Source organism: Mizuhopecten yessoensis, unplaced genomic scaffold, assembly GCF_002113885.1.
Source record: "Mizuhopecten yessoensis strain PY_sf001 unplaced genomic scaffold, ASM211388v2 scaffold716225, whole genome shotgun sequence".
Taxonomy (NCBI): Eukaryota; Metazoa; Mollusca; class Bivalvia; order Pectinida; family Pectinidae; genus Mizuhopecten; species Mizuhopecten yessoensis.
This window is the reverse complement of record NW_018480010.1, coordinates 219,160-233,252: the sequence shown is the minus strand read 5'-3', so window position 1 is coordinate 233,252 and position 14,093 is coordinate 219,160. Positions and strand designations below refer to the sequence as shown.

The 14,093-nt window shown below is 35.9% G+C and overlaps 2 protein-coding genes across 2 annotated transcripts; both read left to right on the top strand.

Annotated features, from left to right (window-relative positions):
* The first annotated feature begins 463 nt into the window (after positions 1 to 463).
* LOC110442189 lies at positions 464 to 4,408 on the top strand. Its single transcript, XM_021485678.1, has 2 exons — positions 464 to 1,579; positions 4,327 to 4,408. The coding sequence occupies exons 1-2, from the start codon at positions 1,011 to 1,013 to the stop codon at positions 4,406 to 4,408; spliced, it is 651 nt and encodes a 216-aa protein (XP_021341353.1). The 5' UTR covers positions 464 to 1,010.
* Positions 4,409 to 7,232: 2,824 nt separating this feature from the next.
* Positions 7,233 to 8,517, top strand: LOC110442194. Its single transcript, XM_021485685.1, has one exon. The coding sequence runs from the start codon at positions 7,285 to 7,287 to the stop codon at positions 8,422 to 8,424; it is 1,140 nt and encodes a 379-aa protein (XP_021341360.1). The 5' UTR covers positions 7,233 to 7,284; the 3' UTR covers positions 8,425 to 8,517.
* Positions 8,518 to 14,093: the final 5,576 nt, after the last annotated feature.

The following is a 14,093-nucleotide window of genomic DNA, read 5'->3' as shown; positions in this document are numbered from 1 at the left end:
TATACTATTTAAGTAGCTGTACTAACGCTATACTATTTATGTAGCTGTACTAACGCTATACTATTTATGTAGCTGTACTAACGCTATACTATTTATGTAGCTATACTAACGCTATACTATTTAATACTTATCTTATTTAAATAGTTTCGCAAAGCTTAATTTTGATACCATTGTATCAGCGCAAAAAGGACAAGGGATTGCTCTGTTTCAGTTTACAACCCACAAAAGAGTATTTAAACTAATGAAATGACCTCATATATTGTACTGAACTACTTAGTATTTGCGCATTTAAATTCATAATATCTAGGAAAACATGGTGTTATTAAAACATTAAAATCTGCAAAAACATATCTGCAAATGTTAGTACTTGTCTTATCAAAACTCCCAACCCCATTGTATATGTCTGATAAAGATAAGGGAGGTTATCGAGGTCATGTACAAACAAGAATGCCCTACATTATAAGAAGATAAAGACGGATGTCAATCGAGAAGGCACGTTAGAAGCCAACACAATGCCGGTAATGTTCGGATTGGTCCTGTGTCTCTACAGTAGCGTTAGGTGTGTGGATGGGACCATTTCCCAGCCGAATGATCCGTCGCTACTGCATTTGGACGGTGATCGCTACGTCGACCAGAAGTTTGAAAGGATAGAGCGTCTACTGCTGCAGAAAGATGATAGGATTTTCGAACTTGAGGCTAAATTGGCAAGTCACATGACCGCGTACACAAATTACGTCACTAACAATGCCATTGAAATGGAATTCGTGAACTCGGCACTGGCTCAACTTCAACAAGATGTTACATAAAAGGACCAGCTTTTACAGGAACTTCAGCGACGGGTATTAGGTTTAGAGACAGTTGATTCAAATAGAGACGACCCCAGAGAAAGACTTCCTCAGTCTACTGACGATGACGTCATACCAAAACACAAAACCAACGTTGAACCATTAATCGCTACCCTTCATGAAACTGAGCTAATTGACGCCACTCCTCGTGTTTCCGGTGAAGTGATGAATGGTGGTTTTGAACCAAACAACATGACTAATCTGGACACTGTAGTGCGATCTCGGAGTGTTGTAAAGAGTGAAAGCTCTTACAAGATGGACGATAATGATGGCGTGAAAGTCATGTCAGTGGTTGAAAATGATGACGTCATTATAAAATCAATACCAAACGAAGCTCTCAGATCAGACGAAGAACAGGGTGTTGATAATCGCGGTTCAGGACGAAAAAGAGTAGCCCCTTATCCTGTTTCTAACGTGGCCTTCCATGCCGAGATGACTGTGACCGGGACTGTGGTAAAAGGCTCTCCCTTAGTATACAACCACGAGGTTCTAGATCACGGAGATGGGTACAGTGCCACCGACGGTATGTATCTTGTACCAGAGTCTGGTACGTACGTAATCACGTGGACAACCGTTACCTATCACGATTTTGCGCAGACGTTTCTGATTGTGAACGGCGAAAGAAGAGGTTCATCCATGACAGATTCTCACGCAGTAACGGACGTTCACCAGGCCACAATGATCGTCGTCCTGACACTCAACGAAGGCGACCACGTTTCTATACGTGTGGGTACCCTTGATGATTTTGCAGCCGTGTTATGTGATATATTCAGTCCGTGTTCTAAGACTCTGTTCGTTCCGCGTTCCGGTTTTAAAAAGAAACGTCATCTTCATAAGCCCTGGTTTGACGATAAGTGTAGACGACTATATAATACTTATAGACGTAACCTTGCCTCCTTCAATACAGATAGATCTCCAAATAATAGACTATCACTTGTTGAGTCAAAACGTAGTTATAAACGTTATGTAAGACTAGCCAAACGTAGGTACCTCCGTTCGGAAGGGGACCGTATAAGTATGTTGCGCAGGAAAAATCCAAAATTATTTTATAACTATTTCAAGAGCAAATCTAGTTGTTGTCTCAGTGATCTGGATCTTTCAGACTTTTTTGAACACTTTAAAACTGTATGCGGCGGTATTGTTGATGACGAGATCTTTGATAACGTATCTGCAGACGCTAATGTACCTATTTATGACGAATTGGATAGTCCCATTCTACAAGATGAAATAAAGAATGTTTTAACTAACGCCAAGCTGGGCAAATCACCTGGTAACGATAACATGTTGAATGAATTTTTCGTTAAATTTAAAGAAGTTTTTATTCCAGTTCTTTCAAAATTATTCAATGCTATTCTCGATAAAGGGGAATTCCCATCAAGTTGGTCGAAAGGTATAATTTTTCCATTATTCAAAAAAGGCGACCCCAACGATACGAACAATTATAGAGGAATAACGTTGGTTAGTTGCTTGTCCAAATTATTTACAAGTGTTTTAAACAATAGATTACTAAAATGGTCGGAGCAATTTGATATTATCACTGATGCCCAATTCGGCTTTAAACCTGGTCATGGCACCAACGACGCCATATTTGTCTTGTATGGAATAATAAAAAAAGTGCTTGCTAAAAGACGCAAGCTCTACTGCAGTTTTGTTGACTATCGCAAGGCGTTTGATAGTGTGAATAGAAATAAGTTGTTTTTGAAGCTGTGTAAAAGTGGTATAAGAGGTAAATTTTTGAATATTTTGAAGTCCCTTTATGAAGGGTTAAGGTCATGTGTTAGATACAAATCTGAACTATCTGATTTTTTTGCATGCACGCAAGGCTTGATGCAGGGTGAGGGGTTATCTCCCTTCCTTTACTCTTTGTATGTAAACGATTTGGAGAATGAATTTATTAATACATCATGTGATGCACTTTTTCTAAGAGATATTTCTCTGTTTTTGTTGATGTATGCTGATGATACTGTTCTTTTCTCAGAGTCAGCTTCTGGGTTACAGAAGATGTTAGATACTTTGAAACTATATAGTGATAAATGGCAATTATCTGTCAACATAGAGAAAACAAAAATCGTTGTATTCCGAAATGGTGGTAGAGTTAGTTCAAATGACAAATTCTATTTTGAAAATAATGTAATAGAAATTGTTGATAGTTTTAATTATCTTGGTGTCACGCTATACTTTAATGGTAAGTTTACTAAAACTCAACTTAATATAGCTGAACAAGGACGTAAATGTATGTATAAGATTTTGAAAATATGCAATAACTTAGCTTTAAATGTTGAATCAAAACTTAATGTGTTTGATGTCTACGTATCGCCTGTCCTTAATTACAGCTGTGAAGTGTGGGGTTTTAGCTTGGCTGATCAGATAGAAAAATTACACATTGACTTTTTAAAAAGAATCTTGTATGTTAAAAAGAATACCCCTACGTTTATGTTATACTCTGAACTTGGTCGTTTACCTCTGCAAATTACCTGGAAACTAAGAATAATTAAATATTGGTTAAAATTAACCAAGACTAATAATTGTATTCTAAAGTCATTGTATGACGACATGATTGTTTGTAATCATAATAGCTGTAACTGGCGGTGCCAAGTTAAAAACTTACTAATGTCTACAGGTTTTGGTGATGTTTGGTTAAATCAAAATGTTGTTAACGAAAAAGTATTTTTACATAATTTCAAACAACGTCTCACTGACAACTTTCTTCAATCAATGAACGAGTTTGTGGAAAACTCTTCTAAATGTTATCTGTACAAATTCTTGCTTGACTCGTTTACCTTACAATATTATTTAACAAAATCAATTCCTGTCGTTTATCTTAGGCTTATTTCCAAGTTTCGAATGTCATCCCATCGTTTACGCATAGAAGAAGGCAGATATTGTAATACCCCAAGGGCCCATAGAATTTGTCTACATTGTAACCAAAATCAAATAGAAGATGAATTTCATTTCATTTTAATTTGTCCTCTATACGCAACTTTACGTAAAAAAATTATCAAAAAATATTATTGGAACCGTCCGTCGTCCTATAAACTTGTACAGTTGCTAGCAGTTCGTAATAGGAAAGAACTTTGTCATTTAGGTAAATATTTACAATCAAGTTTACTATTACGCTCGACATAATGTGCATTGTTTAATTATCATGTGCATGCTTTTTCTTTTTATCTCCAGATAAAAACTGATTACTTCTTACTTCATTTGATTGAGATTCTTCCAATCTTTCAATCATGTACATTACTTCAATTAATCATCTCATTAATATTTTTCTTTTGTCATTTGTATTCTCATGTGCGTACAACTGTCCGCCATCTATCAAATCAGCTTGTCTTGTACAATGTAGGTTATGTTACATGTTATTCAATATTTGTGTAATGTTTTCGACACCCTTATTGTACATGTACACATTAATTACTCTGTATTATGCTGTAATGCTTATGGGCCGTAAGGCTGAAAGTGAATAAACAATACAATACAATACCCTTGGGCACGGTACAATACACACCTCCGATATTAACTCCAAACCCACATTTTCTGGATGGAAGCTGTACGGGACCCAGTGATAATTGTATAATTAGGGCTTTTCACTAAAAAGTGAAAAGACCTATTGTTTTTGTTATGTTTTTTATTATTATTATTCTGTACAAATCTTGTCACAGCATTTTACATTTTTTAAAACAGCCATATCTCCTTAACTATAAATGGTACTGTGTTTTGTTAAAATATGCTGATAGAGTGTGGTCGGGGCTAAATTTGACCCATGCCATGAAATGAAGAAAAAAGGTCAAGTTTAAATTCTCGCCATGAGGTCAAAGGTCACCAATTTTCATTTTCATTTTTTTTTCATTTTTCATTTTTTTGAAAAACTCTTTATGAAATCGATAAGGAATGTCCACCCGATCAAGTTGATGTATACTTTTTTTCTTCAACATTTTCCGTTAACGTCATATGGCGTGTTCATGATTGCCTTTGATCTCTTTTGAAAACTGACAATATTTTTACAAACTTCAACGATCTTCTTCTCGAACTCTGCCATTGCAATATTAATCACAATTGGTACATGTATTTCTCTGGGGGCCCTTGCGAGCTTATGTTACTTTTTGGAGCAATTACTATTCTAAGATGGCCGCCACGAACTCTGATTGGTTAACAGCCTATACCAATATATTTCGTTAACGATATCAAGCATGAAGTTGATCTTTGGATATCATATAGAGATAAGCAAGAGCAAACTTTTTCTTCCATATTGTTTTAACAAAAAAAAATCAACTTCCGGTTTTCGGTAGGGGTCGAAGTTCATATGCACTACATTGGGTAACAAACTTTTAAAATCTTCTTCTTAAGTTTCACCAGGTCTAGAGTCTTGATATTTCATATTTAGGATTCTGAGATGTTTGGGTATCAGGTTTGAAAAAATAGTTGACCTTGATCAACTAGCAAGGTCACAAAGGTCAAATGTTTAAAAAATTAAATTTCTTTAATCAAGAATATTTCGAAAATTGTTCTATAGATTCACTTTATATTCAGTTGACGGACTATATGACTTTTACGGACTACATTCTAATACAACACCGCCCATTGGCTGCCTATATGTATCCATTCTTTCACTGACGTCATTTCGCACTCCGGGAATCCCCCACTACTCAGTCAGCTACTGTAGACTTGCACAAGTTATTATTAGAAGGCCAAATAAGTCCTTACAGTGAAAAGCCCGTCAAATTGTTAGCCAACAATTTCTAGTTTGATTTGAAGTTGTATTAAATTGTAATCTTCTGGATTCTGTTAATAAACATATTAGTGGAAAAGAATGTATTGATTTGTATTTCAATTGTAACATTTTGCTTGTAGATTTTGCCTTTCGTGTTCAAACATCCAAAGGCATTGACCCGATTTACACCTTCAGCAATAGTGCTTGGAGCACGACGCGCATCAAGAATGCATGAACAGGTTTTTTTCTTGTGTTGTTTCGTTTGCCCTGTTAAATGGTCTGTTTCGTCATCATCCATAATTTTAATATTTTGTGTTCCACTGGATTATGTGATTTGTACCATAACTGGGAGTCCTTTTGGTCGTGGGATTTATGTCGAGGTAACAAAAAAGGTGTCACTGGCAACATTCAAGAGAATTAAGAAGGGAGAGTTGTTGTCTTTATTGTTTTCGCCATAGATAAATTCCATTGTCAATAAAACACGTTACGTTCACACACGCTTATTGCGACTTCACGGGTAGTGCGAACTAATTCTAATTCCCCAGCTTGTCTCCTTCATACGTCTTAGTAATTATATTATCATATTGTGAATTTCACATAGCGAGTTATTGTCCATTACGAAGCAAATCAGTTTAAATGTATACAAACCAGAATTGAAACATCAAAAATTAGAATCAGGAAATAGTTTGGCCGTCGTAAAACTTGCAATCAATATAGAAGTGATTTTGAAAACATCATAACGCAATTTTCAAGCAACCAACGTGTCTCATATGTGAATCGTACTTTTTGAATGTGATTAAGCTATATATAATCGCATTGACATTAAAGTGTCCCACTAATGCTTAGGAATATTTCAATTCCTTTTAACAACTTGCCACGTCATTAACTGGTTAATGCAATTATCTTAAAGATAGCATACAGTTGTCTATAGATATGAATGTGCACATATATCCTGGGATACATTTCGGAAATGAGACGCGTCTTGTATCCAGGCAAAATTGGATTGCCCTGGTTCACTTAAAAACCCAACCATGTTAGTTTTCTTCAATAAGATTCATCAGTTTGAAAATATGTTATATCTCTTTTCACTTTATACACAAACAATGTACGTATCAAACGTGTCGCAACGTTTCAAGGCCGACTGGTCCCTTCATCAAGCTATGACCGAGTGAGCGATTTGTATTGCTTACCTGTACAATGACGTGACAGAATTGTATATTTCATATGTCACTCGACCCGGGACGTTTCGCCTATGCGACAGAGAGCGTATACACACTGTGTGGAATAGGTTACTACTTCTACTATCGTAACAGACACATTCGTGTTTAAACGTGATAGTATTTGGTAAAGTATCAAAACACAATGAGATAACAAAATATATTGTTGTCACTTCAAATATCATTTATTATTATTTTAGCTGTTGATAGGACGTCAAACCGTATACCAACCAACAATTTGAAATCATGACTACTAGAAAAGCATGGTTTTTAAAACACAACGAATATCAGCAGAAATCCAATACGTAATGTTAATACTTATAGAAGTCAAGATTTCAAACTTTATTCAAACTGCTTCAAAAATACAATGAAAACAAGACGAACTCCCAACCCCATTGTATATGTCAGATAAAGATAAGGTAGGTTATTGAGGTCATGTACAGAAACGAATGCCCTACATTATTAGAAGATAAAGACGGATGTCGTTCGAGAAGGCACATTAGAAGCCAACACAATGCCGGTAATGTTCGGATTGGTCCTGTGTCTCTACAGTAGCGTTAGGTGCGTGGATGGGACCATTACCCAGCCGAATGATCCATCGCTACTGCATTTGGACGGTGATCGCTACGTCGACCAGAAGTTTGAAAGGATAGAGCGTCTACTGCTGCAGAAAGATGATAGGATATCCGAACTTGAGGCTAAATTGGCAAGTCACATGACCGTGTACACAAATTACGTCACTAACAATGTCATTGAAATGGAATTCATGAACTCAGCACTGGCTCAACTTCAACAAGATGTTATACAAAAGGACCAGCTTTTACAGAAACTTCAGCAACAGGTAGTAGATTTAGAGACAGTTGTTTCAAATAGAGACGAACCCAGAGAAAGACTTCCTCAGTCTACTGACGATGACATCATACCAAAGCACAAAACCAACGTTGAACCATTAATCGCTACCCTTCACGAAACTGAGTTGATTGACGGCACTCCTCGTGTTTCCGGTGAAGTGATGAATGGTGGTTTTGAACCAAACAACACGACTAATCTGGACACTGCAGTACGATCTCGGAGTGTTGTAAAGAGTGACAGCACTTACAAGAATGCCGTTACTGGTGGCGTGAACGTCATGTCAGTTGTTGAAAATGATGACGTCATTATGAAATCCATGTCTTACGAAGCTATCAGACCAGATAGCGAACAGGGTGTTGATAATCGCGGTTCAGGACGATTAAGAGTAAGTCCTGTTTCTAACGTGGCCTTCCATGCCGAGATGACTGTGACCGGGACTGTGGTAAAAGGCTCTACATTAGTGTACAACCACGAGGTTCTCGATCACGGAGATGGGTACAGTGCCACCGACGGTATGTATCTTGTACCAGAGTCTGGGACGTACGTGATCACGTGGACAACCGTTACCTATCACGACTATGTACAGACGCTTCTGGAGGTGAATGGCGCAACAAGAGGTTCGTCCATGACAGATGCTCAAGAGGTAACGGACATCCACCAGACTACAATGATCGTTGTCCTGGCGCTGAACGCAGGAGATCATGTGTTTATACGGACAGGTTCAATGGGGAATGGTTCATTACACACCACTGGAGGTTCCTCCAAGCCCACTTTTTCCGGATGGAAGCTCTTCGGGTCATAATTCTTCCAGTAATATAATAACAGTTGAATGATATAATTTCCAATGGTTTTAAATTCTTATCTTCTTGAATCTGTTGATAAATATATCAGTGATAAAAATATGATATTTTGTTGGACGTGTTGTTTATTCTGTATGCGTTGTCTTTGCATTGTTAGTGATGAAATTTTCATCAGCAGCGTTTCCTGTGTAGCTGAGAAATAGGGTTTGGAGCCGCACGCGCACGGATAGAGCTTGTAAATGTATTTTCCTGTGTTGGCTTTTCACATTCAAGTTAGTTTGTATGGCCATGTCATTCATAATTTCGAACAAGCTATGTTCACCTATGGGAGAATTTCGAATACCTTCGTCAATTGCAATTGATGTCGATATAAAAAAGAAGGGTCATTTTGAACATGATGATATTTTTTTTATATAAATGCCACAGTCAGTTTCTTTGTATCATTATATACATATCCAGAATTTAAAAATTCTACTATTTAACACTAAACGTGAAGGTTCGTGCGATGATTAAAACACTTTTGTGCCCAAACCAGGCTTGGACCATATGCACCACTTGCATTTTCACATGGTAGTTTGTAATCAGTGTTTTCGATTGGTCAAATCAGCTCGATTTATGGAATAGATTATTTTCATTATTTCATTGCAAAACAAATGTAATAAATAACAGTGGTTTGCATGAAACATGCGATACACAAGAGTATGGCAATGCTTCATCATGATTTGTTGTAGGAATTACAAACCCTTATAGGAATGCGGCAATACCATTCCACACTTTTGCTGCAGAATTATTTTACCATCCGAACTTGAAGAAACAAACATCATCAATACCTCAACCTGAAAGACATAAATAAGGGGGGGATCTCTTAAATTTGGTCATCAAATGAAAAAAAAGATACGATGGTCGTATGGCGCAGTGTATAGTACGAGACGATCAGTGTTCGATTCCCCGATCGGATGTGAACAGGTATAGGGTCACTTGCCTGACCACGTGTGCTTTCTCCAGGTACTCCCGAGTTTCGCCTACAGTCATACTCCCCGCGCGCTAACATCCGGACCAACAAAAGTGATTAATATAAGTTAAAAGAAGTTGATAACTTGTTTCATAATTGTTGTAAATATATTTTAATGAACATCTTAAAGATTGTGTATTCATAGACATGATCAATTTTAACGATGTTATATGCCTCTAAAAATGTTAGATGAGCACAAATGATGATAATGTTCATAGTCAAGGTGGCCGTTGAGGACAAATTGTAATATATATATAATACCTGTAAGAACGCCAGAAGTTTTCTTTGTGTAATTAAAAGTATGAAAAAAGCCTTGTAAATGTGTGTACAACAGATGAATTTCGATGACCATTCAACGGGAAGTAACTCTACTTTCATGAATGATAGTGTTATGAGAAACGCGTATACCCCGACGTCATTTGGAGATTGCACGATCAAACAAAGTTTGTACTTTGCAGAAAAAAAATGTTTTGCGAACTTTTCGTAGAAAGCTAAACATTTAACCTGCACTTTATAATTCATTCAAATTGCACGGCGAATCTCAAAACTGCTCTGCAGACAAAAAGGCATACGCTGCGATAAATCTTGTTGAAAGGACTGGGATCAGTTTATTCATTATTCATCATTTTCATCTAGCTTTTTTTCTAAATTTACCACATGTAAATAGTATACAGTTATAGAATGGGTATGAGGGAAATAGCAAATTTACGGTGCCGCCAAGGGAAATAGTTTTTCACCTCGGGGGAGGTCATTTTATAACTGTTTCATTATAACGAAACAATTTCAGGCAATTCAATTCTTTAAACAATTTCTATGAGAAAAATGATAACAATTTTGGGGAAAAAAATATTATCACAGATCCTTTTATAACAAAAGACAGTATTGTCAACGATAAAACACTTAAAACTCATTTGTTACAAAGAGTTAATTTAATTAAATCCTTGAAAATTATCACCTCCTTTCGAAAAACGACCAAAATCGGCGGCTAGTTTCACTGTTGTCGTTTGGATCTAAAAGTATACGTCACTCAACGTCACGGAGAACGCCTCGCTTACCTAAAGTTTTTTCATCGGATGACATTTTGTAAACTCCGCCTACAAATATTCGTGAGGGAGTAGTCCTATTCATGAGGGAGTATTCCTCTTTCTTGCAGGGAGTAGTCCTATTTATGAGGGAGTAGTCCTATTCATGAGGGAGTAGTCCTATTCATGAGGGAGTATTCCTCTTTCTTGCAGGGAGTAGTCCTATTCATGAGTGAGTAATCCTCTTTCTTGCAGGGAGTAGTCCTATTCATGAGGGAGTAGTCCTATTTCTTGCAGGGAGTAGTCCTATTTTGGGGAAGGGAGAAGCCTTCAGATGGAGAGATTAAAACTAGTTTGGGGAAATGGGAGTTTTTTTCGCATGGTTTTTATATAGGGAAAATTCAGTAGAGGTATAACAATACATATAACTAGGAATAAGGCAGATTACACGAGAAAACTATTTCTCAGTATGAAGACTGACAACGAGGCAGCAGATTTTAATAGTTGGGCAGTCATTTCTGACGATTTTATAATAAGTTATAACTTTAGTGATTTTTCTTCTATGTGTTTTAATGTTTTTTCATACCTTCCTGACGCCAGATTTGCTAAAAAAAAAAGTACATATGGTTCCGTGTATCAAGATGATGCATTGTATGTTCCAATAACGGGAATAGTCTTATATTATATACATTACTTCCAGTTTTTTATTCAAGTACATTTACTTATTTTTCCGTGACCATTTTCGCTTTCTTACCAGGTTAAGGAACATAAGTATGAGTGTTCAACTTCTGTCGGCCCGTATGTTAGCGTGCATGGGGTCCTAATGTTGGAGGAAACGGGAGTGCCTAGAGAAAACCCATGTGGTTGGACAGGTGACCCAATACCTTTTCACATCCAATCGGGGAATCGAACCCCAGCCACTTTTGTGAAAGACAAGTGCGTTTTCATCTGCAACGCTCGACCACCCTAAAGTACATCTGTATACATATGTCATTCAGAGCGTTCTAGCTTTGGAGGATCATAACGGTTTAAAACCAAGGTAGTTGTTTGTTTGTGAAACCACAAAAATCCTGATAAAGTGCTCCAGTATCATAACTCAAGGTCTGCGTGAACATGTTGAATACATGAATTCTCAATAAATATTTAGTGACGCCATTATATGTCTAGACATGCTATAAACATTATGTTACTTTTCATAATGTTTATAACATGTCTAGTGTTCTGTATTATACATTGGTAATTTTCCGGATATATGTATCCATACCAAATTGGAATTATTAGTTTGTACCTGATTCTGGATTTAGTCGTGCCGGATTCGGTTTTTGTTTTAGTTGGATGGGTTGTAATATACTGCTTGAGCTTTTCAATCAATCCCCACCTCCATCGTCAGAACCAGCCGAGGCAACAACACTAGATCATTTATGTCACAACAGACTCTTTTGAAGTGATCAAGCGTCTCTTTGAACGAGACTACACTAATCATCGCTTCCTATTAGACAATTTGATAAAATACACTACTTGGAAATTTTACTTTCATTTTTGTGGTTCCGCCCGGCCTCATTAGCCTTAGTTTGAGTCGTGTATGCCTTTCTACAGCTGGTAAAAGGGGAGATTAGCCCTGCATTGCGCAAGAAGTATTGCGTTATCACATTCAGGATATTTAGATATAATGTCAGCTCATAACATTCATTTGGGTCGCTTAAGAGATTGACATGTTATAATGCCGATGAGGTATTGTTATTTAGACATCAGACTTAGTGCTTTAATAAAATCATAATAACTAAAGTATAGGTTCCATATATATTCAAATTACAAATTTAATCCCTCGTGAAAAGTTTACTATTGGACAAGAAACCTGATATTCTGGAAACGAAATTATCATGATTAGCGCAGCGATCAATTTCTGCTGTCAGGGTTACCTTCCCTTCTAATTCAAGTTGTAAGTACAGCGTCACTAAATTATTGTATGTCACTGCTAGATAGCACATATTTAAGATACGTGAGTATCTACAGTATTTATGCAACAGTAAAATAACACATATTTAAAAAGAAGCGAGTCACTGCAGTATTTATGTCACGGTAAGATAGCACATATCTTTCAATTCAACTTTATTCTCTTTCACAATACAATGTATAGAGAAACATATTTACAATATAATATATAGTAATTGTAGTGTTCGTAGTCGGTAGTACACAGTACTGTTTTATAATATATACACATTTATATCGAGGAGGTCAAATACTGTTATTAATTATTCTAATAAAAGTACAAAGTTTCTTCAGTGTTTTTATATTAGTAGTATTCATCAATTCATTAAACTTAATTACATTTGGTCTCGTCCAAAAATATTTGTCTATGTATAAAATTCGAAACCCAGATAGTGACGGACACTCAAGCAAGTAATGGAATTCGTCACCAATTTGCTGACTGTTACAGTGTGGACATTTTCTTTCATTATACTCTATATTATGCCATCTGCCGGTTTCAACAATGAATTTGTGATTAGTAGTCTTAAATTTACAAAATGTAACTCTATCCTTATCACTTAAAATATCTAAGTAATTTTCAAAATGACAATTATTTTTAAAAATCCTATAACATGTAGCTTTTGATGAAGTGTGAACATCACTCTGCCATTTCTGTAAAAACTGGTCGTACAATCTTTGTTTAATAACATGCTTTAGCCATGTGATATTACATTCTGAAGTATATTGGACATTCCATAGGTAACTCATACCACATTCATTTAAAATACGTTTAATAAAACTTATATATGGAACCGGTTTATCATCAACATTATGTTGATGGCAAAGAAATTTATACAATATAATATTAATTTTGTTTCCTTTAGAATGAGTCAATTGTGACCAATATGATATTATTCTTGTTTTTATTGTTATTTCAAGTGGACTAGTACCTAGTTCTCCATATACCATATAATTAGGGGTGCTACTTTTTAACCCTAGTAATAATTTACAGAACTTTAAATGTACACGTTCAATTACCTTAAGGTCAGAAAGACCCCAAACTTCACAACCATACAACAGTATGGGTTTTACAATCTTGTTAAATAAATCATATATACAATGAACTGATAAATTATGTAGTCTACCTTTCTTTATAACGTCATACATTGCTATAGTAGCCTTTTTAATATTGTATTTTTTCGTTTCATTGAATGAACCAGTTCGATTAAATGCCGTACCCAAATAGGTAAAATTGTCCACTAACTCGATCGCCTCATTATTAAATAAAAATACATTTCTATTGTTTTTGCGTCCTTTACTAAACACTATACATTTGGTTTTTCCTATATTAACCTTTAATTTCCACTGTTTACAGTATTCACTGAATACATTTAATTGTAGTTGCAAGTCAACTGGACAGTCCGAGAAAAGTAGTGTATCATCAGCATATAGTAAAATAAAAAGCTTTATGTATACATGTAGATTATTTTCTAATTTAGTACTAAGGTTTGTCAAACCCTGAACGTTATTTTGGACCATAAACTCTTCTAGATCGTTCAAGTACAGACTGAATAAAAAGGGAGATAGATTTTCTCCTTGTCTCAAACCATTTTCACATGGAAAATAACCAGAACATTCACCATTAAAAGATATATTTGACTTAATGCCT

Excerpts from the sequence above, each read along its gene's own strand:
- LOC110442194 (XM_021485685.1), top strand. The coding sequence starts at position 7,285 with ATGCCGGTAATGTTCGGATTGGTCCTGTGTCTCTACAGTAGCGTTAGG.
- LOC110442189 (XM_021485678.1), top strand. The coding sequence starts at position 1,011 with ATGAATGGTGGTTTTGAACCAAACAACATGACTAATCTGGACACTGTA. Across the intron at positions 1,580-4,326 it reads GTTTCTATACGTGTGGGTAC|CCTTGGGCACGGTACAATAC; the intron begins CCTTGATGATTT and ends ACAATACAATAC.